Raw genomic sequence first — 24,794 nt, 5'->3', positions numbered from 1 at the left:
TGTGGTATTACTAAACTTCCTTGTCTCAGTGTTAAGGTTAGGAGATGGCTGGGGATGCAGCTCAGTGGTAGAGTGACTACCTAGCATGCATAAGGGCCTAGGCTTGATTGTCAGCATCCCCAACCCCTCTGAAAAAATAAAAGAAAAGGTCAGGGAAGGATTTTAGTCTAACATTTTCATTTATCTGATTTGGAAATGAACACCCAGCTGGTAGAAATGACTTACTGTTTCATCACTCAACAACTATTGAGGGTTTATAATACTAGACATAAATTCTATGAACAAGACAGCCAAGAACTTGCTTCTGAAGGAACTTTCAGTCCATCGGTGGAGTAGAAATAGTAAAAGGTCTAAAAATAGCACAATGAAGTCAACAGGTAATATAAACAATATTGCAAGATAGTCAGACTTTTTCGCATCAACTACCAATATGAATTTTAGAGAACTTCTTAAGCAAATTTGAATTTAGTCTTTTATTTTCTTTGAAGTGTGAAGGGACAGGGTAACAAATTAAAGAAATGGAGAAAGAATTCACATGGTCTATAGTCATAATTAATACCTTATGAGTAATGTTTTGGTAAGTTATCCAACAAATAGAAAATACTTGACTATTTGAATGTAAAAAGTATCAAGAGTGACATGACAGACACTTACCCAGCTTTGTCAGTTATGTTTTGACATATTACTTAAGCTTGATTTATTTTAAGAAAAATTACTGATGTGGTTGAAACTTTCAATGAAATGTTCTTCTTTTTAATCTTGTACTTTCCCCTCCACTGAGGTAACTGTTATTTGGATTTGATCTTTATCATTTGCTTTTATTTTTTTTCTCCCCGTGTACAAGCATGTATCATTAAACATGTTTATGTGTTTTTTTTGTTTTTTTGGTTTTTTGTTTTTTCTTTTTGGTACCAGGTGTTGAACTCAGGACCTTGCGCTTCCCAGGCAGGTGTGACACCACTGAGCTAAATCCCCAGCCTCATTAAACATGTTTAACATTGTTTTGCATGGTTTTACTTTTTTTTTTGTACTGGGGATTGAACTCACGACCTTGGGCTTTCAAGGCAGGCATGGTACTACTAAGCTAAATGCCTAGCCCTGCATGTTTTACATTTAAGGATATCGCGCTAATCCTACATTTCTGTAATATGTTTCTTTCATTTAGCATTTTTCTGAGAATTCATCCAAGTTGATTATGTTGATATATGTTTTAATTTTACTTGTTATTTGGTATTGCATTTGTTATCTGAATATCTCTTTTGGTAGGTACCAATTTTTGCTATTAGAATTGCTGCAGATAATAATTATTTTACATGTTTTATTGTCTACATATGTGATTTCTCTGTGACCCAAAATAAATAAATGCACATATAACTAAAATAATACCTACCCCATTTTCAGTTGATACACTGTATGATATGGCCCAATTTATTTTATTTTATTAGAAAAAGCACTTCTCAGGGCCTGGGGATTTAGCTCAGCGGTTCGGTGGCCTGCCTCGCAAGCGCAAGGACCCAAGTTCGATCCCCGGTACCACAGAAAAAACACTTCTCATGAATCACTAAAGGGTCACAACTTGCATTTTACAAAACACTAGTTGAGGGGAATTGAAGGACCAAAGGCAGGCACATTTTCACCTTTACTAAATATTGCCAAATGTCTTTCCAAATCACTATGAATTTACCTTCCTACAAAGAGTGTACTAGAATGCCTGTTGTTTTTTATCCTCCAGATCCTCAAGATCAATTTGTATCTGTCTTTTTCATTTTTGTCCACCTGGAGGAGATGAAACAGTATCTCAGTATTGGTTTAACTTGCATTTCTCTGAGCTATAGTTTTATTTTTCCATGTGGGCAATCCACAACATAGTTTTGGTAGTCTTTTATTTTCCACCTGTATCTACTGAGACAAGAAGGTGGCTATGAACTTTACAATTTGGTTGTATTGGTTTAATTATTTATCCTTGTGTAGGTCCATCATTTTCAAATAACTGTAGCTTTATAGTGATTATTTAATATGTGGTAGGATGAGTGTTCCCCCGACCTCTAGTTCTTAATGATTTCTAAATTGTTTTGCATGCTGGGCATGAAAGCACACACCTATGATCCCAGTACTCGGGAGATTGAAGCAGGAGGATTGCTGAGAGTTTGAAGCCAGCCTGGGCTACATAGTGAGTTCAAGACCACTCTGAAAAAAAAAATTGTTCTGCTTGTTTTTGGCCATTACAGTTCTATTTTAAAATTAAGATCAGGGGCCGGGGATTTAGCTCAGTGGTTCGGTGGCCTGCCTTGCAAGTGCAAGGACCCGAGTTCAATCCCCGATACCAAAAAAAAAAGAATAAAATTAAGATCAGTTTAAATTCCACAGAAATCCTTATTAGAATTTTCATAAATTGATAAAATCCAGCAGCTTTATCCATAATAGTCTCAAACTGGAAACAACCCATGTGTCCATCAGTAAGATAATGAGTAAACATGTTGGTGTATCTTCATAATGGAATGTTACTCAGCAATAAAAAGGAACAAACTACTTTTAGATAGAGCAACATGGTTGAATCTAAAAATATTAATTTAAGTGAAAGAAGTCTTACTCAAAAGAGTATATACTATATAATTCTGTTTATTTGGAGTTCTAGAATAGGAAAGACTAACATAGAATGAAAAAAATCAAAATAGTCTCTCTGGGAGGTAAAGGTGAGAATTGTCTCGGAAAGGATATGAAATAACTCTCTGTGGCTATATCTTCAGAGAAGATTGGGTTTCATAAACATAGTGTACATTTTTAAAAAAGATGTATCAACCCAGGCATGGTACATGTGTGAAATCCCAGCACTTGGGAGGCTGAGGCAGGATTGCCTCGAGTTCGACTACATAGTGAGTTAAGGACCAGCGTGAACTACAAAGTGAGAGACCCTTTGTCCAAAAAAAAAAACGCGTGGGGGAGGAATAATCAACCTTAAACCTTAAAGAAAGGAAACTTTGCTGTACGTGACAGCATGAACGAAATTCAAGGACATTGTGATAACTGAAATAAGATAGTCAGAGACACAAATACTTCATGATTCCATATAGATGAGGTAGTTAAACTCATAAGAACAAAGACCATAGTGGCTCCTGGGGCCTAGGGAAGGAGAAATGAGTTGTTCAACAGATCGTTTCAGGCTGGGGATGTAGCTCAGTGCCAGAGCACTTGTCCTGCATGTACAAGGCCTTGTCTCAGTTTTTAGTGTGGGAAAAAAAAACTAAAACATAAACCAGATAATTTCAGTTATGTATGATAAAAAAGTTACATGTTTTTTCTGCCATTCCATAAAATAAAATACTGGAAGGAAAAATGCATCAATAAATACTATTTTTTCCCTGTCATATTTTTAATGATGGAAAGGATAAAACCATATCTTTTGAGTTATATTTAAGTTAGACTAATAAATAATACTACTAATCAACATCTAGGTTTACAGGAAAGCTTGTTTTAATTCAGCCACTTAGAATATACTTGCTGGTATAAATGAGAGTAGTTTAATTTTCATTTAAACCATTTATAGGGTTCACCATTTAGTGAAGGTAAAATGCCTTTTTAAAAAGAAAAAAAATGTCTGATATTTTGAGATGCCAGGTATCAGAGTCCAGTATTATAGTTCATTTGGGTTACCTTTCATTTATCCTTCAAAAAAATCATAGTACATTAATTTTAGAGTAAACCATCCAACTTTTATTAACATTCTCTCCTTAGAATAGGAAAGTGTTCATCACTTTTCTGCCAGAACACTTTCAACAATTTGACCTTGTGAGCAGCATCTCCATTTTTGGCACATTTCCCAGATATGCAAGAAAAGTTTTCTAGTTATGATGTTATTCTTTTAGATACCCTCTTGCAGGTATTGTTGGAGTTCCAAGAGTGAGTGATTGTATTTGAGTTTCTTTCTTTCTTTTCTTTTTTTTTTTTTTTTTTTTTTTTTGGTACCGGGGATCAAACTTGGGTCCATGCACTTGCAAGGCAGATGGCAGAACCACTGAGCTAAATCCCCGGCCCTGTGTTTGGGTTTCTTGCCTGGCAGTGTCTCGGAGTAATGGGAAGAAGGGCACAGGAATGGAAATCAATTTGAAGCCAATAGTTTATTTCAGTTTTGGCAAGCTTTCCTCTCAATGCTGCACTTGTTCCTAGCACCTCCGAGAATATTGCCATAACAGTATGGGCACGCTGGCAAAACAGAACAGCAGCATTATACAAAATTCAAGCTGGTGTGTGGTGGGGAGGTATAAGTCATATGCTTTTTTAAAAGGTTCACTGTAAATTTTATTGGTAAATCACAATATGAAACAATAGTAAAATGTACTTCTAATAGCAGAAACCATCTGTATTCACTGACAATATACTTGGAAAGAAAAGCTACCTTTTTTTATGCCTTTAATTGTTTTCTGTCTAATCTCAGCACATACTTAACTATTTCAGGTCCTGTGGGAATGGCTGCTGCGGCTGCTGTGGCAACAGGGAAGAAACGGAAACGGCCTCATGTGTTTGAGTCTAATCCATCTATCCGGAAGAGGCAGCAAACGCGGTTGCTTCGGTGAGGGCTTCCTCATCTGTAATGTTACTGTTCCTAAAATGCTTCTTATATGGGTGACAGAACATGAGTTGCTAGATTCCTTAAGAATGCCAGGTTGGAGACTTTTATGACAGAGTTAGACTCTACTCTTAAAAATTAAATAGATGAAAACCTAGAAATGTGGTTTAACAGATGTATAATATTACCTTAATTCATTTGAGGAAAATTTCTACTCCTGTTTTGTACCCAGGCATTATTCTGGCATTGGTAACATAACAGTAGTCAGCGAATTCCAGAAAAGATTATATTCTGATAAAGGAACCAAGAAAGCACATATGTCAGATGATGATAAGTATTGTGGAAAAAAATAAAGTGAAATAGGAAAACATGAAAATCAGGAAGTGAAGATACATAATAGTTTATTTATAGGGATGTTCTGGGAGATCCTTCTTGATAAGGCAGCCTTTGAACAGAGACACCTGTAGTCAGCTTTTAGTATCCTGCCCAGTGTATGACACCAGCCTGAGAAATAAGTACACTAAGAGATAGGACTAAGAGAAAAAGCAGGGTGTCAGGATGACCAGTGCTGGTACAACCAACAAAGGCTCTGGCCAATCCCAGGCACTGACTTTTATTGGCAATTAATTGAGGTAAAGGCAAGCTACATGCAGTTTCTGTGGAAATTAATGTGAATAAGGCTTATAAAGGACAAGCAATGCATTCTCAAATTAGGAATAAAATAGACAAAATATATGGTTGTAATTAGAACATTGTCCTTCTAATCAGAAGGTTTTTAGTTGTGAGAATGGAATTTGGACACGAGTTACTCAGACCTCAGCACATAGGCTTCAGCCAGATTCAGTTTTATAAACAAGCCAATTGTGGGGTTGATACTTCACAGCCTGCTTTGGGCATAATCAATATTATGGTATTATGGTCCTCTGCATCTCCCACTTCTTTGGAAATGGCAGCTGCATCAGAGTGAGCTGTGATTGTCTTTGGGGCCTGTTTGCTTCTGGGTCTCATCTTCAGGCAGTGTATCAGGTCTGGTGATCTTCGCAGGTCCCAGAGTGTCACAGGCGAAGGGAGTTACTCAGTTGCAGCCTTTGAATGGCTTTTAGCAGGAGTGTCACATGCTGCTTGCAGCTAATCTATCATCTTGGTCCGTGGTGGTTTGTTTTGGGATGATGGCCACAGCATCTTTTTATTTTTTGTTGAAAAATAAGTATATCCTAGCCCATATGTTATTAATTGTATTGAGCCATTTACCTTTTAGTTAGGAGATATTTTGACAACACTAGTGTCTAGGACATGTCTGTAGATCTATCTTTGTATCAGTGGAGTTTCAATGAAGTATATTTACCTTTCATAAGTGGATTTTAAAAATTTAAAATGAAAGTAACAAGAGAAAGTAACAAAATCTAGTTGAGGACCAGGGATTTAGCTCAGTGGTGCACTCCTGCCTCATAAGCGCAAAGTTTAGAGTTTGATCCCTGGTACCCCCCTCCCCACAAAAAAATCACCATGTAACAAAATTTAATTGAGCTTGTGGAGTAGCTGTACCCCCACCACCACCTTTTTGTTTATGTACTGTATTTTTAGGGAAAGGTGATTAGGTCCAACAATGGCTTGGCCCTGTAGGTCATAAGGACCTATGTTTAACTGACTTACCTGTGTATAATAACTTAGGTGCCAATAATAATAATAACTGACAGCTGTCATTAATAATTTTTCCCTGCTGGATTTTGGACTTGCTTTGGTCCCACTCCTTTCTGTCCTCTATTTGGAGTGGGAATGTTAATCTTGTGCCCATTGTATGTTGGCAAGTCTTTAACTTTCTTTTCATTTGTACAGGGGCTCCCAGCTAAGAGTTTGCCCTAGATCTTACAGGAGACATTTAGGCTTGGACTTTTCAGCAGTGCTGAAATTGTTAGGACTTTGGCAACTCTTGGAGATGAACTAAATGCCTATTGCCTGAAGAGATGTGCATGAGTCTTTGAGTGGGCAGGGGCAGAATGTCATGGCTTGTGTCTAGATGTCTCCCCAAAGTTTTCTGTAGTCATAGGTGGGGTTTTTCAGAGGTGACTGGATCTATAACGTATGATGTTAGGAATAAGGGCATTTGATTATTAAATTAGTCCACTGATTGGTTTGGCATAGTTCTGTGTACAGACAGTGGGAAGGCCCACTGTAGCTGTGAGTGCTGCTGGCCCCTAAGGGTATGTAGCATGGATAAACTATAAAGGACTGAAAGAGGGCTACTGTTGTGGCTTTCTGTTTCTTTCGCTGCTTTGCTGCCTTCTCCCTGCCTTGCTTTGTCTTGGACTGTTCTCCTCTCTGATGCCTCTTCCAGGCCGCCCGGCCTTGGAGCTAGCCAACTATGCCCTGAAACCTCTCCAAACTATTGATCTGAATAAACCTTTCCTACTTTAACTTTGGATATTGGGTATTTTTGAAAAATAACAGTCACAACAATCATATGAGTGTCTAGGGGAAGAGCTTTGCAGGTAGTGAGAACATTAAAAGCCCAATCTCTGCGGCAGAAATATGGTAGTCACATTAAAGAGATGTTGTAGTTGGTATCTGAAAAAGAAACATTTAATGCAAGACATCAAAATTTACAAGGTTAGCTGATAATATCTGTCCACGGAGTCAAATGTAGAAGAATGCAAGAGATCTGTCTATTTACCAGAGACCCAAAGAATCCAGCCAAAGGCCTGGAGGCCACAGCAATGTCTCATAGGAGTCCGTATCAGGAGGCCAAAGAATCTGCAATGCAATACTGAAGGGTCTGCACCAGAAAGTCCAAGGGCTGATGCTGGAGGGGGAAGTCTGCACTTGCAGACTGCAAATCTGGTGCTAGAAACTGAAGAATCTGTTCTCAAAGCCAAGAGACAACGTCTGAGGTAAAAGCAAAGACCAGAGCTCCTACAAAGAGAACAGCAGCTCTCCTTGGAGATAATGAGGACCAGAACTCCTCTGAAAAAGAAAATAGTCAAAGCTCTTCCAAGGAAAATCATCTGAAATCCTTTCCTTCCCATTCTTCTTTTACACTATTCTGACAACAATCCTCCTTAGGTGGGTCTTCCACATCCAGAACCATGCTGACTCACTTCAGCTGGGCGTTCACCACTGAAGTTGACAATTAGTTAACCACCACAAGAGAGCATGAGAAAAGATGTGGTCAGAACAGTTGGGGAAAGCCACATCAATCAGTTCTGTCCTCTGATGTCGGAGGTCTGACTCTTGCTCCGAGTAAGGTAGGAAGAAAGTGAATGCTTTTGACCAGAGTGATGATATAATCTGACATAAATGTTTAAAGAATCACTCGGGCTGGGGATGTAGCTCAGTGGTGGAGCTCTTGCCTAGCATGCACAAAGTGCTGGGCTCCATCTCAGCAGTATAAGAAAAAATAAAATGAGTCACTCAGGCTATCGAATTGAAAATAGACTCTGGGTATACAAGAATGGAAACAGGTAGAGAGAAATCAGATCGTGATAGTTCTTTGGGCCAGAAAATGAATATTTTAAAACCAGTTGATAACAACAGTGATAGTAAGAAGTGGTCAGATTCTGGATTTATTTCAGAAGTCAGTTCTGTGATGGATTGGATGTGGGGTGTGAGAAGAAAAAGGAATGAGGAGTAATGTTGAGGTTTTTGATCAAATTACTAGTAGGATAGAGATGGTATTTGCTAGAGAAACAGCAGGTATAAGAGGGAGGGTAGGAACAGATTTGGGACCTTATTTTGGGATGTTTTAAGTTTGTAATGCCTCTTACCCGTTAAGTGGCGATGTAGAATAAGCAGCTGAATATATGAGTCTGGAAGTCAAAAGATAATTCTTGGCTGAGACTATTATAAGAATATAGGTCATATAGCTAGTATTTAAAACTATGAGACTAGGTAAATTTACTTAGGGAGTAATGTGTAGACCTGAACAACTCCATCCTTTTAAAGTTGGAGAGATAAAAGAAACCGGCAAAAGAATCTCAGAAGCAACCAGTGAGTCTGGAGAAGAAGCAAGAGTGTTATGCTGGAAAACAAGGGCAAAAAGTGTTTCAAGGAGGGTATGTAATCAACCCTGTCAAATGTTGCCTACAGCTTGAACAAGGTACAAATTGACCATTAGATTTAGCGACATGAAAGTCGTGATTAAACTTGACAAGTAAAAGGATTGCAATGTCTTTAATAGAGAATCAACAAAAGGAATTAGAGAAAATAAATTTGAACAATTCCTTCAAAGAATGCTGCAGATTTCTTGTTTGGTACATGGCCCCTTGCCTACCACTACTTTTAAGGTGTAGACTATATTCCCAGAAAAATTATGAAATGTAAAACTTCAGGATAATCTTTTGTGATGGAGAGGAAAAGAACAGTGTTTCTGTTCCATGTATTGTTGCTATGTAGTAATCTCTTATATGTGAGTTTTCTTTCTGTGGTTTTATTTAGCTGTGGTCAAACATAGTCTGAAAAGATTAAGTGCAAAATTCCAGGATAAATACTTCATAACTTGTAAATAACCTCCTATAGTATGTTATAATTGTCCTATTTTATTAGTTATTGTTAATCTCTTATTGTACCTAGTTTATAAATACAACTTTATCAGCAGAGGAAAAATATATTTTGTGTTTGTGTGTGTGTGTGTGTGTGTGTGTGTGTGTGTGTGTGTGTGTTTGGTGTATATGTTTATGTTTTGGTATCCGGTGGGGGGGGTGGGACATGTTTTTCACAGATAAGAGAGATTGCTATGTTTGTCAAAGCTCTTCTCATTCTATCCTCATTAGTAGAATTATTGTTTATATCACAATGAAAATCTGAAAGCACAATGTTTTTAGAGTATTATTTTTCATTAAATTGTTAGTGAAAAATAAACATATCAATCAGATTATGTCAGACTATATCAGTAAACGAAGTTAGAAGCAAGTCATTTGAGCCCTTCATAATTATAGAGATGATATAATGAAGTCCGTGAGAGGACATTTTAGCAGGAATCCTCATTATGTACTGGCGGTTCTTCTTGGTAAGATCAGGAAGGATGATACTTGCCATATTCAAAATCATCACTGCTGCATCCCCAGGCAAAACCACCGGAGACTCTCATGTGAGAGGGCTAGATGTTGGTCTTTAAGAGAAGTGTGCACATACTTCTGCTGAAGAGGACATCACACTTCAACACATTCCTTTTCATGTCTAGGGCAAAACTGTGCATATCTGATTAGGATTAATTATCTCAAGCTAATGGAAGTTTAACGTATGTCTCTTTCACTAAAATGTCTGTCTACTTTGTTTTATTTTCTCCATTCTGATTCAGGAAACTTCGAGCTACATTAGATGAATATACTACTCGAGTGGGACAGCAAGCTATTGTCCTCTGTATCTCACCCTCCAAACCCAACCCTGTCTTCAAGGTGTTTGGTGCAGCACCTTTGGAGAATGTGGTAAGTTAGAACAAAGCTGTGTTCTAAATTGCCTTTTACTCCATGGGAGTTATTGTTGGTCCTCTTTCCACTTTAGTAGGTAGTGCTTCTCTCCTTCCCTCATCCAAGGATGGAAGATGGGGACTGACTGGTCTTCAAAGCAGTTAATGCAGATAAAAACAAAATATCATTACTATAATGTATTTTACTTAACCAGATACAATGGGAAGAAAGATAATGTTTTTGTCTGTTGAGAAAGCAATGCAAGATTTTGTAAGAAAATTACTCATTTATGTTCAAAGCAAAATGCTATATCATTTCTAGGTGTTCACTTAATAAATATGAAATATAGGCATGTCTTCTTTTCTAAAACAGTGCTGTGCCAGGTGTGGTGGTGCACTCCTGAAATCCCAGCACTCAGGAGGCTGAGGAAGTATTGCCGTGAGTTTGAGGCCACCCTGGGCTCCATAGAGAGTTCAACGCTTGTCTGAAATATATAGCTAGACCTTGCCTCAAAAAAATAAACACAATAAAAAACGTGCTTCTACCAATAAGAATGATAATATGATCCATGAAAGACTCAATTAGAAGACCCAAATACCTCTGAAAATTACTGCTGAAAAATACAAAAGAAAGTTTTGAGAAACTGCTGATTTCCTTCATATAGTGAAGACACTTCTATGATAAGAATAAACTACTAAGATAAAAGCAGTATATATTTTACCATTGACTGATACTTGATAAAGCTAGGTTAAAAATTCAAATACCAGAAAAAGTAGAAGCAGAACCTCTCTTCTAGAACACTAAAGAAAAAAAGAAAGAAAACCTCCACAAAGTCTTTATACAAAAGATAAAGAACAGGCTGGGGATTTAGCTCAGTGGCACTGCACCTGCCTCTCAAGCACAAGGTCCTGAGTTCATTCCCTGGTACTGAAAAAAAAAAAAGATAAAGAACAACAGAAGGAATTAACATACACCCACAGTCATAAAATATAAAACACTGTAATACAAGTGATGCCAGGTATGGTGTCACAAACCTGTAATCCCAGCACTTGGGAGGCTGAGGCAGAAGGATCTCTGTGAGTTTGAGGCCAGCCTGAACTACATAGCAAGACCCTGTCTCAAATTCAGAAATAAATAAAAGTACAAGTGAGGCCAATTAATTACTTTTAAGCCAGGTGTGGTGGCTCATACTAGCACTCTTGAGAGGCTGAGGCAGGAAGATCAGATATTCAAGCCCAGCCTGGGTGACTTTGCCTCCAAAACAAAAGATTAGGGATTAAAAGCCTAGGTTTAATCCCCAGTCCCCCCATTCTGTTGTGAACTATAATTATGAATAGTTTAAGCTATTTTGTTAAATCAGAGATTTTCTTTCAGATTGGAATATTAGCCCAAATCAAAACATAATTATTCAATTTGTATGATATGCACAAATGTTAAAATAGCTGCAAATGATGTCACCAGGAAAGGAAAAAGCAACCCACAGAATGGGAGAGAATACTTGCAGATTATATAGCTAATAAAAAAATTATATAAGAACTCTTACACAAGCTGGGCATTATACACACACCTGCAAACCCAGCTCTCGGGAGACTGAGGCAGGAGGATTACCATGAGTTTGAGGCCAGTCTTGGCTACATAGTGAGTTCAGGGCCAGCCTGAACTACAGAGGGAGACCCTGCCTCAAAAAACAAAACAAAACAAAAAAAGAACTCTTACAACTCAACCCAATTTAAAATGGGCAAAGATTTGACCATTTCTCCAAAGAAGTTATAGAAGTGACTAAAAAGAAAATGAGTACTCTATAGTCTTTGTCATTAATTACTATTAGTCATTTATCATTGATAATCAGGCTTTTTTTTTCATTTTTCTAATGACAAATAATGATAAAGGATCATTAGTTATTAAGGAAATGAAAATTGTAACTACAGTGAGAATACTTCACACCTGCTAGAATAACAGCCCCACTCTTCATACCAAAATCTGTCTTACTTTCTCTTTGCTGGAATACAGTATGCAAAACACACAGCATAAAGGAGGTTTGTTTTGGCTCCCAGTTTATAAAAGTTTCAGTCCATGGTCGGCTCGCTACCAGGCAGGGTGGCACAACAGAGGGGAAATTGCTCATAGTGTGGCTGCGGAAGCAGAGAGGGTGACAGGAAGAGTGTGAGAGAGCCAACCAGATGGGGCAGTGTGACCCTTGCCATGGTAAATACATGGCCTGCTGCCTGTTATACTGTAGTGACGTGGTCCCCAAAGATGTCAGTGCTGCCATTGCCACCAAGACCAAGTGGACCATCCAGTTTGTGGACTGGTGTCCCACTGGCTTCAAAGTTGGCATTAATTACCAGCCTCACACTGTGGTGCCTGGTGGAGACATGGCTGAGGTACAGCGGGCTGTGTGCATGCTGAGCTACACCACAGCCATTGCGGAGGCCTGGGCTCACCTGGTCCACAAGTTTGATCTGATGTATGCCAAGTGTACCTTTGTTCACTGGTACGTGGGTGTGGGGATGGAGGAAGAAGAGTTTTCTGAGGCCTGGGAGGACATGGCTGCCCTAGAGAAGGATTATGAGGAGGTTGGAGCAGATAGTGCTGAGGGAGAGGATGAGGGTGAAGAGCATTACTCTGTCTGCTGCAATTTTACACTTCATTGTCTCATCTTACACATTATTTTTATGTTCTGTGAAATTAAGTCCTACACTGTCAATAAAAATGTTTGAATTTTACATTTTTTTTAAAAGGCCACACCCTGGTGACCTCTTCCAACCATGCATCGCCTCCCAAGTCACAGTTAGCTGTGAACTCATTAGCAAGCAGACTGATCCACTGCTGAGTATTTTCTCCCCATGATCTCACTCCCCAGAGCACACCTATGAGGCATGAGGCTTGCTGGGACATCTAGATATAAACTTTAACGGTGAGGATGTGAAGAACAGTTATACATTGCTGTTAAGAATGTAAAATAGTGTAGTTCTTTTGGAAAATAGTTCAACAATTTCATGGAATGTTAAAAGTAGAGTTATCTTTTGAGACTAGCAATTTTACTCCTAAGCCATACTCAAGAGAACTCAAGACCTGTTTGCACATACACTTGCACAGAGCAAGATTAGTCATAATAGCCAAAAAGTGTTAACAACCCAAATATCTGTCAATGGATAAATTAGTAAAGTGTGGTATAGTTATACTGTGGGCTTATTCAGAAAAAAAAATGAAATACGGATATATACTATATCATAGATGAACTTTGAAGTCATGCTGTGTGAAAGAACCTAGTCACGTATTTCCTCAGCTCTGCAAAAATAAATAAGGACCATATATTATGATAACATTTAGATGCATTTTAGCAAATTTATATATAAAACAGATTCCTAGTTGCTAGGAGTTTGGGAAGCAGGAGGAAGGAATGAGTGACAGTGAGAGGATACAGAGTTTGTTTTTGTGGGGAAAAATGTTCTAAAGTTAGATTGTGGGGACTGGGGATGTAGCTCAGGTAAGTGCCTGCCTGGCAAGCATGAGGTCTTGAGTTCGATTCCTGGTACCAAAAAAAATTAGATTGTGATGATAGCTATAGGACTCTGATATACTGAATTGTACACTTTTAAGTGAGTGAATTATATAGTATTATATAGTATACAGAGCATTTAGCAAGTGACTATAAACAAAATTAAAAGGTTCACAACAAACTGAATAAAATTTCAAAATAACAGTAACTATAATTTATTCAGTGTTTATAATACATCTATTTATGTTAAGCACTTCAACTGTATGATTTTTGTTTAATCATCCTGATAACCCTATGTTGTGTATATCTGTTTCTTACCTGTGCTTTATACACACGGGAATTGAGAGTTTGATACCTTAAGTATTTTGGACAAGATCGCATGGTTGCTAAATAGTAAGCTAATGATTAATATTCTTAATATATAAAGACCTCTCAAAAATCAGTAAAGTATATGAACAGTTGAGTAACAAGACCCAAAGATACAGATTTGAATATGGATTAAATTTTATATAATGTTAAGAAATTATTTTTGTAAGATGCAAGCATCGTATTATAGTTCTATATAAGACTCACTTTCCCGAGGTACATGCTGAAGTACTGAGAAATGTTGCAATGTTTATAAATTATACTTTACATGTTAAACATTGTATACAAAAATATATGAGTATATGACAGATAAATCAAAATGTTTTCAGTTACAGAATATAATTAGTTGGAGATAGAAAAGCTTTTCTTTTTACTGTTCTTTCTACTTCTATACTTGCAAATTGTCATTTAGAAATTTTTCTTGAAAACACAAGGGGTAAGGGCCAGGGATTTAGCTCGGCCATTCTTATGCCTGCTTCACAAGCTGAAGGTCCCAAGTTCGATCCCCGATACCAAAAAGAGGTGGGGGTGCTGGAGGGACATAAAAGGGAAAATATAAATGACTAGAAAAAATTTTTAAATGTAAGTTAAAACAAAAAAACTGTCTTTCATGGCTCATGTTGACAAACACAGAAGAGATCTATAGCCTGCAGTATTGGCATGCCAGACAATTTAAATTGGTATAGTTTTCTAGAGGGCAGGTTGATAACTGCTATTTTGAAAAGTGCCCAAGCTGAGTATGGTGGCGGTACACACCTGTTATCTCAGCAGCCTGGGAAGCTGAGGCAGGAGAATTGCAAGTTCAAACCCAGACTAGGCAACTCAGTGGCTTAATGAGACTTTGTCTCAGAGTAAAAATGCAAGAAGGGCTGAGCATGCAATTCATTATCCAGTACCACGGAGGAAGGAAAAAATCCCAAAATTACACTTTTTACCTACTTTGGTAGATGGGGTTAGCCTAATGAAATAATCAGTTGAGTAAAGATATATATGCAGAGATATTAGTCTGTGCTTTGTGTGTATGTTGCTGAGAATTGAACCTAGGACCTTCACACTGAGCTACATCCCAAGCCCTTTAAAAAGATTTTTTAAAATATATTTTTGAGCCAGGTGTGGTGGTGCATACCTGTAATCCCAGCACTTGGGAGGCTGAGACAAGAGGATGCCAAAAGTTCAAGGCCAGCCTGAACTACATAGCCAAACTCTGCATTAAAAAAATATACATTTATTTATTTATTTATTTATTTATTTGTTTATTTATTTGTTTATTTATTTGTTTATTTATTTATTTATTTATTTATTTATTCAGGGTCTCACCAAGTTGCTTAGGCTGATTTTGAACTGGGGATCCTGTGCCTTGGCCTCCTAGAGTACACAGTGCTATTATACCTACTTTTAGATGGGTTAGCCTAATGAAATAATCAGTTGAGTAAAGATATATATGCAGAGATATTAGTCTGTGCTTTGTGTGTATGTTGCTGAGAATTGAACCTAGGACCTTCACACTGAGCTACATCCCAAGCCCTTTAAAAAGATTTTTTAAAATATATTTTTGAGCCAGGTGTGGTGGTGCATACCTGTAATCCCAGCACTTGGGAGGCTGAGACAAGAGGATGCCAAAAGTTCAAGGCCAGCCTGAACTACATAGCCAAACTCTGCATTAAAAAAATATACATTTATTTATTTATTTATTTATTTATTTGTTTATTTATTTGTTTATTTATTTGTTTATTTATTTATTTATTTATTTATTTATTCAGGGTCTCACCAAGTTGCTTAGGCTGATTTTGAACTGGGGATCCTGTGCCTTGGCCTCCTAGAGTACACAGTGCTATTTTGTTTTGTTTTTGTTTTTGTTTTTGTTTTGCATTGTGGCATTTTTTTGAAAATTTAAGAATAACCTGAAATTTCAAAGATAAAGGATTGGTCCAGTAAACATGATAATATAGATCTTTTAGTTGACATGTTCAGATGATAATGACGATATATTAATTAGAAAAAGCAGGTTGTAGAATTTGATCCTACTTGAAAAGTAAATCTGCATAGTATATGTGTTCATGGAATTGTTGAATTCAGAGGATTCTTGTAACTAACACTTGTATAGTATAGCAATTTTTTTAAGACTTTGAATTATACATATTCTCAATAATTATGATAATAACCCTGAGAGGTAAAGTTTATTATCATTTTGCAAACAAGAATATTAGCTCAGAGAGGTTAAGTGATTTGCCTTAGAGCCATGTAGAAAAAGTTTTTTCTGTCTATAGATATTGAAAATATAAATAATGCAAACTAGACATTCAAAATACTTCCAAAAAGATTGTTACTGGAAGAGCCCAAGAAATAGAAAAATCTTTTCCTTAACTTTTTTCCTCCTCCCTCCAAGTCAAATTTGTTCTGAGTGTCCATCTTGTTTTCCCACTTCAGTCATACAAGGCAGAAACTTGAAACTATTTTAGGTTACCCCACCACCACCCTAGAGCCCATCCATCATTTTGTTTTCTGTTCATCTTTTTTATCTTTTTTGTTTTTTTGGTACTGAGGATTAAACTTGGGACCTTGTGCTTGTGAAGCAGGTGGCGGAACCACTGAGCTAAATCCCCAGCCCCCTCTTTTTTGTTTTGTTTTTTTTGTTTTTTTTGTTTTTTTTGAGGCAAGGTCTCACTGCGTACTTAGCCCAGGTGGGCCTTGAACTCGTGGCAGTCCTCCTGCCTCAGCCTCTCAAGCACTGGGATTATAGGTGTGCACCCTCATGCCCAGATGTTCATCTTTCATATAGCTCTCAAATCAGCTACTTTTCTCCACTTCCATCGCAGGACCAAAGCCACTAGATCTGGGCTCCATTCCATTTCCTTGTCAGTGCAAGAATCCTTTCTGTGACTCCAGTGGTTCCCAGCTCAGCTCCCAATGCACCTGCTGTTTCTCCCTCCACACGACTCTGGGTGTACGTTTCTCCCTCTGGGGTGCTCTCTGTTAGCTCCCATCTTGCCTTCCTGACTTATTCCTATTTAAGAACTCAGCTCAGGTGAACCTTCCTTGGTGAAGTTTTCTCTGGCATCCCTGAGGTCAGGGCACACAATGCCTCTGAGTGCTTAGTACGACACTGAGGCACCTTCATTGTTTGTGTGGCTATTTTAACCGTGTCTGTCTCCAGCTGGATTGGAATCTCCAAGAGGCAGGGCCTCACTCTGCTTTGCTCTTTATCGTACTTCCACCTCCCAGTACCCGCCACTGGGCTTCCGTTGAGTAGTTTCTTGTAATGTTTGGCAGCACTTAGGAATTTTAAAATGTACATTTGGTTTCCAAATCTCAACCCTACATTAGGTCTAAATTGAGACTTTGAAAAGTAAAGATCTATGAAGTTAGATTATGCAAGAGTATGTATGTATTGCCATTCAGTAAATCCAGGGCCTTCATACTGAACTATATTCCCAACTTTGTTTGTTTGTTTGTTTTTGTTTTTTGAGACAGGGTCTTGCTATGTAGCCCATCCTAGACTCCATCTCTGATCCTCCTGCCCCAGCCTCCTGAGTGCTGGGATTACAGGTGTGCACCACGATTGGCTGGTTATGTCATCTTTTATAGAACTCTTCCCAATTTGTAATAGGTACTTATCTTTGTAGCTGTTTTTTGTACACATTTTTTCTTTTTAATTATTTTTAAATTTATCTTCCCTATAGATATGTGGGATAGTGAAAAAATTAGTCAGAACTAGGTTCACTCTTAGAAAGCTTGTACTGTGATGAATAATGAAAATTCCTTACCCAGAAATTCAGGGTTTCTTGGGCTCCACTGCCTTTAAATCTGATGTCCTTTGTTAGCTGGACATGGTGCTGTATGCATCTAATTTCAGCACTGGAGAGGCTGAGGCAGGAGCTCATGAGTTCAAGGACAGCCTGGGCTACATAGCAAGTTTAAGGGCATCCTAGAGTCCATACTGAGACATTGTCTCAAAAAAACAAAACTTTTGTCTCTGTAAGCTTCCTCTTCAAAACAAAGTAGAAGACCCCCTAGAACATGTCTGGTGAGTGTTTTGGCCTTTGGCGGGTCATTCTTAGTGAAGGTTTGACACCGTGGCAAAACTGAATCATCAGCCTTCAGACAGCCTAGTTCAGTACTGCCTGTTGGGTTGGGGTCATCCCACAGAAATAGGCACAGGCAGTGAGAAACGCTGCTTCAGGGAAGCTGTTTTTAAACGCTGATTTTTTAAAGTGATTCTGCGCTTTATTCTTCCTGTATGTGACTCAGTATCCTCAAGTATAAAAATATTGACCTCCCTGGCGAGCAGTCGAAATTAATGAAAGTTGATTGTTGTCCTTGTAAAGTGCTTAAGGGAGATACGGCATGAAAAGCATTGGCAAGTTGGTGGAGTTTAAAGCTTCTGAGCCCTGAGGTTGTTCTCCTGGTGACTTAACTACCACAACACATGTGTTCACTGGCTTTGTAGGAAATGGTCTGGATATACGTTCTCGAGGAGCAGAGAGTGAATTTCCCAAGAAAAACTATGAGAGTTATGAAGGTAGAGCTCTCCTCAGAGCCAGTAACCCATGTAGATAGGGCCACTCTGGAGATGAAGAATCAGCTTTACATGCACAGACTCGCTTAGTCACAGAAGCAGAAGGTAGCTCTGGAGTTGTTACCAGCTTCTGTATAAGTCATCTTTTTGCCTGTGTTTCATTTGCTCTTTCCAGTACATAAGTGAACTGCATCCTGAACTCACTTGTATAGGTTTTTAAAAATAGCTTCAGAGCTAGGGATTTAGCTCAGTGGTTCCACCACCTGCCTCGAAAGCGCAAGATACCAAGTTCGATCCCTGGTACCAGCAAACAAACAAATAAAAATAGGTTCATTTACATGAAGGTGGAAACCTATTTCAAAAGTGGTACAAGCTGATTGTTCATGTATTTACTTACTCAACAAATATTTAACATTGTTGGATACAACATGTAAGATAAAGAGCCCATCAGTCCTTCAGAGTTTCAGGGTTCAAAACTAGGGATCCAGGGCTCTAGGGTAAAATCTAGAGACCTGAGACTGAAGAGAGAATAGGATCAGGCCAGTGAAACTTCATGGACCACAGCCTGGGGCCTGGCTTGGAGCCACACGTGCTCTAGAATCACAGATCTGAGGCCAGCTCTGTCCTAGGGCAGCTCTTTGTTACATACCAGGACCACAAGATATTGCTGGTCTCAAGGAGCTTGTAGAGGGAACCTCCCGACCCCCATATTAGGGATTAGCCCAGGGCCTTTGCAGTGAGCTACGTTCCCAGCCCTTTTTAATTTTTTTATTTCTGAAGAGTCTTACTAAATCTCCAAGTTGACCAGATTGGGTTCAGACTTGTGATTTTCCTAACAGATGTTTAAAAAATAAGCAGACTCAGTCCCTCCACTAGCGTGTTGCACACTGGTTGTATACAGTGTGTTCTGGAAACAGTGTACATAACACACCATCATTTAGACTGTGGGAATTTCACAGAGAAGAGAATATGGCAGGAGCACTGAAGGTTTTTCAGAACTGATAGGAGTCGGATTGGAACTTAAAATATGGATGATATTTGGAGAAGCAGAATTAATGACTCAGAGTTAGAAAAGAACATGCTAGATGTGCAAGGATGAAGGAAGAGGCTTGGCCAGCTAAAGCAAAAGGTGAATGAGCACAGTTGCCCAGAAGGCTCTGTGGTTGTGCATTGCAATCTCCCAATCCACAGGATCATTCCAGGACCCCAGGGATGCCTGAAACCGAGGATCCCTGTTTACTATGCTTTCTCCTATAGGTACATACCCATAATAAAGTTTATGTACAGTAAGAGATTAACAATAACTAAGAAATCGAGTGATTGCAACATTTGGTTATAAAATTAAGGTATTGTATGGCCTTTCTCTCTGAAAGAATCAAGGCAAATATTAATATTTTGGGACCAACTTGAGCATGGGGAACTAAAACCATGGATAAGGCAGGCTACTGTAACAGGAATCCACGAGGGTGCCATCCTGAGTCTACGGGTGGACAGACCCAGCTGTATCCGATGGCAGAGCAATATTAGAAAAGTGGAGAATTATTGTTAAGATTGAAATGCTGGGATGAGAAGCTCATACTTCATCCTATTAAAAAAATAGAAAACATTTTTTGAGAAAGATAAATGAGAATGAAGTGGCTGAACATTCAGGCTTTAGATCTAGATTAAAAAATTACATTGATTTGTAGCTATACACCTTGTTAGCTTTATGTTATGGGAGAAGTTATTTATGTTTATTAAGCCTCAGTTTTCTTCTCTGTGAAGTGAGCATAATAGTATTTTTCTCATGGAATTATAAGGCTACTTGAGAGTCTGAAGCAGGAGGATCTCAAATTTGATCCCAGCCTGGGCAGATTAGCAAGACCCTATCTCAAAATGAGAAGGGCACACACACACACACACACACACACGCACGCACACAGGCAATATTATGAGGATTGAGACAACATATGCAGTGGTGCTTGGAGCATAGTAAATTCTCAGTGACTGGTATTTGTTTTGTGTTTGTTTGTTTTTTGGTACTGGGGATCAAACTCAGGACCTTGTGCTTGCAAGGCAGGTGGCAGATCCACTGAGCTAAATCCCCAGCCCACTGACTGGTATTTGATAAGTATTTCCAAAATCTTAAGTGTACAGGATGAACTGGAGGAAGAGAAACTGGTAGCTAGTTTTGACTTTCAGTGGTTTTTACTTTACTTGTGAAACCAGTTAATTGATATAATGTAGGTGTGAAGTGATGAAGGTTTGAACCTTGGTATAGGAATAGAAGGCAGAAATACAAAGGAACTTGTATTTCATCCTGTCTGTTGTGAGATAAGCAGTTATAAGATGTGCTAGTATTCTTGTACCACAAAGAAAGAAAAACTGTTAATGACTCTGACACACTGCTTATCACCTAGTATTTTTATTGTGCACTTATTTATTATTTATTGTGTACTTTTCCAATAAGTGTATCACTTCTGTTTAAACATAAAAAGGAAACTTTTAAGTAAAATATATTCCTGAAACTTCTTCACATCCAATCCATCTCTTTTAATTACTTGTTTCAGTTACTTGTCTGTGTTGGTTTTTTTTTCCCCCCCATGTAATACTGTATTCTTGGGTATTGCTATATTTCTTTAAAAATCTTTTGAGGTTTTGTTTTCCCAACTTATCACAAATTTGATGTGGATGCTTCTTAGTCATAACAGGAATTGGGAGGTTATCAGAGTGCTCACATGCCTTTGTCAGGTGGTGCAGAATGATTTTACTGGCTGAAAGGCAAGGACCTTTCAGGGATGGACCTTGGTCACGTGTGTGCAGGAGTGACAACCTTACCCCTTGCTGCCTGGTCCACAGCAATTTCAAGGACATATCCTAATTGTAGAGGACTGATAGAGGTGGGAGGAAGCACATCTCAGAGCTGAGAGATCAGGAAGCTTTGAAACACTAGTTTGTAAATCTGGGAAAGTTACATAGCAAGTGTAGGCACTGCAGTTACTTGAAGTTGTTGGTTACAAATTATTCTGAAGCATGTTCTACCAGCATTTTTATATAAAAAAAATCAAAATATTTTAAAAGAATTATGTAGCATGAACAAGCTTACCAAAACACTAGGATGTGAAGTTTTAGAATTTTACTAACTCACAAAAATAGCTGTAATTGTTTGAAACTAGCTGCAGTAATAATAATAAACTTGGGGCAGGGATTTAGCTCAGTAGCACTGTGCCTGCCTGGCAGGTGCAAGCTCCTGAGTTCAATTCCCAGTACACGCCCCCCCCCAAATAGCAATACACTTATGAGTTCTCATCTTTGAATGCTAGATATTACCAGCCTAATGAAATATGTTTTATACTCTTAACATTCATTTTTCTATGGGCCTACACCTACTATAGGGATTTAACCTGCTATGTTAAATTTCAAAGACCAAACCCATGACTTCTAAGAGTCAGTCATTTCTGTGGATTGGTAGCCTAAAAATTCTACATAGAATAGAGAAATACCGAAAACAGAAAATGTAACCCTGTATAGTTGCAAGTTGCTGTGGCAATACCATTAATGCTGCAATAAACATTTCCTTCCCCCTCCTCCTCCTCTGCCTCCCTCTCCCTCTCTCCCACCCCTCCCTCCCCCTCTCTCTCCCAGCCATATATAAAATTTTATTGTATTAATTTATTTATTTGAGACAGAGTCTCATTAAGTTGCCGGGGTAGGCTTTGAACTTGCAGCCCTCCTGCCTCTGCCTCTCAAGTAGCTGAGATTACATGCATAAGCCACCACACCCAGCTGACCAATTGTTGAAATTGTTTTTTTATTTTTTTAATTTTAATTTTTCTGTAAAGCAGTTTTTTTTTTCTTTCTTTTTATTGAGGTTATTGGTACAATCTAGGTATACAATACAGTTACATTCATCATTGGGATTCTGTACCTTTACGTAATAGGTCTTGATTCTCATTTTTCCCCTTGTCCCTGCCCTCCCTTCCCCCCCTCCTCCCCTCCCCATTTACAAACACTTTATTTCCATTTTTTCAGTTTCTCATATTTTTTTCCTCTCCCTTATTACCATTCCCCCACCCTTCCCACTTTCCTTACACCTTTAGCCCTTTACTTCCTATTTCACATTATTAATTGTTTCATTAGGATCCTGTGTACTGTTATAGTTTTTCACACCAAAGAAACTATCCGGTATTTCAGTTAAAGAAATCTCTGTATGAACATTAAAAATAGGGAATCCTAAAATAAAACTAAAAAGAAAAGTAAAAGAGAAAAGGCAATGATGTAACATCAAAATAATCCTTAATTCTGGAGATGAAAATGGTCCCTGAACATATTTAAATTGCTTCTTGCTCTTATAGTCTTATCTTATTCTTTTTTTCATTATTTAGAGAATACTTTATTAGTTTCTGTAATCAAACCCACATAGATATGACCTTACATATTTAGTACGATGTGTTTATATTTAGAAACGAGATAAAATAATCTATAGAGGGCTGGGATTTAGCTCAGTGCCACACCTGCCTGGCAAGGGCAAGGTCCTGAGTTTGATGCCCCCCCAAAAACAATAATAATCATCATCATCATCTGTAGAGTGATAAGGGTGTTTATTCATTCTATTTTTCCCTCGCCCTCTTAGTCAAAACATGTTGGGAGAATTTTTTAACTGAAAAGTTGTATCACCACGCCAACAATATTTACCAGATGCTTAGGGTAAAATATGGGAACTTCCTTACATAATTCTCATGATGAGTCCCAGGAAATACATCTTGACTGGGAGTCTAAGTCCACTTAGCAGAACACCCAGGACTCAAACATTGTCAGTACTTCTGAGAAACCTCACTTTCTCTTTCCTTTTTAAAAAGTGTGAGGTGATGCCTTGATCCTGAAGGCCATTTCTTGTCATATTTCCATAATTCCATGGCTTCTACATCATCCCCAGAGGTCTCCTATCCCCCTGTGTTTTCTTCCAAAAGAGAGAGCCAATTATTGGTGGTTGTAGGGTCCAGTGTCTGCTTCCCTTCCTGCTCCCAAGAGAATGTGTGCATGTTTGTGTGCCTGTGCAACTGCAGGGCTCTCTTTGCAGACGTCTCCCTCTTGGTGGCAAGGATTGGAGCCGGAGAACACTTGACTAGTTTGGACACAGGCTAGCGCTTGCTGCAGAGCCATCACAGCTTTGAAGTTCACCGGTGTGGCCAGGGAGCCATAGAAGGGAGCAGGGTGTGACCTGTGGGCTCTCTGGCCCCCATCCTTACTGGGAGCGGCACTTCTGAAGCTCAGCTACAATAAATGCCTCTGGTTTTTATTTTGATTCTTCTCAGTTAAACCACTTGTGCATGTGCATCTCATATCTGTGTGGTAGTCTGCCTTTGTGGAAAAGAAGCAGCAGTTTCAAACAGGTTACTTAGAATTTTACAGATGTGATTCTGGTAATTAACTGCCACAGTCAGGTGTTTATCACCTGGCCTGGGAAATGCAGAATAATGCCATTCCTGGTAGATCTCGAGCAGGTGATGGGCTTGTGTTCAATTAGGAAACATGAATTTAACTGGGAAGCAGTATTTCCATAAAACGTGTCTCACTGCCTCTTTCTGCTGTTAGTATCTGTAATTCCATCATCTTTTCTTTAATTCTGTGCAGTGTGATGTCTTTGGGGCCAGCTAGTTGCAGGAGTGTTTGCTCTCAGGGCTCTGCAATGGTTCAGGAACGCCTGCCCTACCCACTCTGCTCTTGCCTGGCACCAGTCTTCCCCGGTTGTTGAGCAGCTTGTTTACTTCTGCCCTTAATTCCCTGCAGGTGCGAAAGTACAAGAGCATGATCCTGGAAGACTTGGAGTCCGCTCTGGCGGAACACGCCCCTGCGCCACAGGAGGTTAACTCTGAGCTGCCGCCTCTCACCATCGATGGGATTCCGGTCTCTGTGGACAAAATGACCCAGGTAAGGGGCGGGAAGCCTGGTGCAGATGCAGAGGCAAGAAACTCACTTTCCTAGCCTTGTGCTCAGTGACGTTGACCAGAGAGAAGGTGCAGGCTGGAGTGTGACGCAAGGTGGTGGTGGCCCTGGAGAAGTCAGGGATTGCTAGAGAGGTGCTCCCACCGAGTGTGTGCATGTGGGCTCTGCTTTCTACTGCCTTTTCTTTCTTTCACAGGGCCTTTGGGTTGGATCAAGAAACTTTGAGCCTGGGGTTGGTCTGAACAGGAGAATGTGAGAATGAATCACAAAGGAGTAGGACAAGTGTTAGCCTCTTGGGTGGGCTGAGTTTCCCCTCTTAACATGTAAATTCTGAATACCATCACTCCATTGCCAAGTAATGCTGTTCCCAGGGGAGTAAGAACACAAAGCTCAGAGGGCTGCCCTCCTGAGTTCCAAATTGCCACCCTCTTCATCTAGGAGGGAAGTCAAAATGTGTTTTCTGTTTTATTTCTTTATTAATATACTTCTCTCTCTCTCTCTTTTTTTTTTTTTTTTTTT

General features: G+C 38.9%; 2 protein-coding genes across 12 annotated transcripts in view; both read left to right on the top strand.

Annotated features, from left to right (window-relative positions):
- Nrf1 (nuclear respiratory factor 1) overlaps positions 1-24,794 on the top strand; it is a 135,767-nt gene that overhangs the window by 53,418 nt on the left and 57,555 nt on the right. For all 11 annotated transcript variants that reach the window (XM_010633490.3, XM_019208855.2, XM_033757775.1 and 8 more), the window contains 3 exons: positions 4,453-4,567; positions 9,858-9,984; positions 24,120-24,260. In XM_010633490.3, the coding sequence (XP_010631792.1) occupies positions 4,453-4,567; positions 9,858-9,984; positions 24,120-24,260 (383 nt within the window). The remainder of the gene's footprint in view (positions 1-4,452; positions 4,568-9,857; positions 9,985-24,119; positions 24,261-24,794) is intronic.
- On the top strand, positions 10,186-12,738 carry LOC109118338 (tubulin alpha chain-like). Its single transcript, XM_019208852.2, has 2 exons — positions 10,186-10,236; positions 12,123-12,738. Exons 1-2 carry the CDS (start codon positions 10,186-10,188, stop codon positions 12,684-12,686), a joined length of 615 nt encoding a protein of 204 aa, XP_019064397.1. The 3' UTR covers positions 12,687-12,738.

The sequence above is a fragment of the Fukomys damarensis genome, unplaced genomic scaffold, assembly GCF_012274545.1.
Source record: "Fukomys damarensis isolate Sample0158 unplaced genomic scaffold, DMR_v1.0_HiC HiC_scaffold_4, whole genome shotgun sequence".
Lineage (NCBI taxonomy): Eukaryota > Metazoa > Chordata > Mammalia > Rodentia > Bathyergidae > Fukomys > Fukomys damarensis.
This window is presented reverse-complemented; position numbering and strand designations above follow the sequence as displayed.

Bases quoted from the DNA above. Each gene is read 5' to 3' on its own strand.
- LOC109118338 (XM_019208852.2), top strand. From the start codon at position 10,186: ATGGGAAGAAAGATAATGTTTTTGTCTGTTGAGAAAGCAATGCAAGAT. The intron at 10,237-12,122 runs GTAAGAAAATTA...AGAGGGTGACAG, and splicing joins AGAAAGCAATGCAAGATTTT to GAAGAGTGTGAGAGAGCCAA.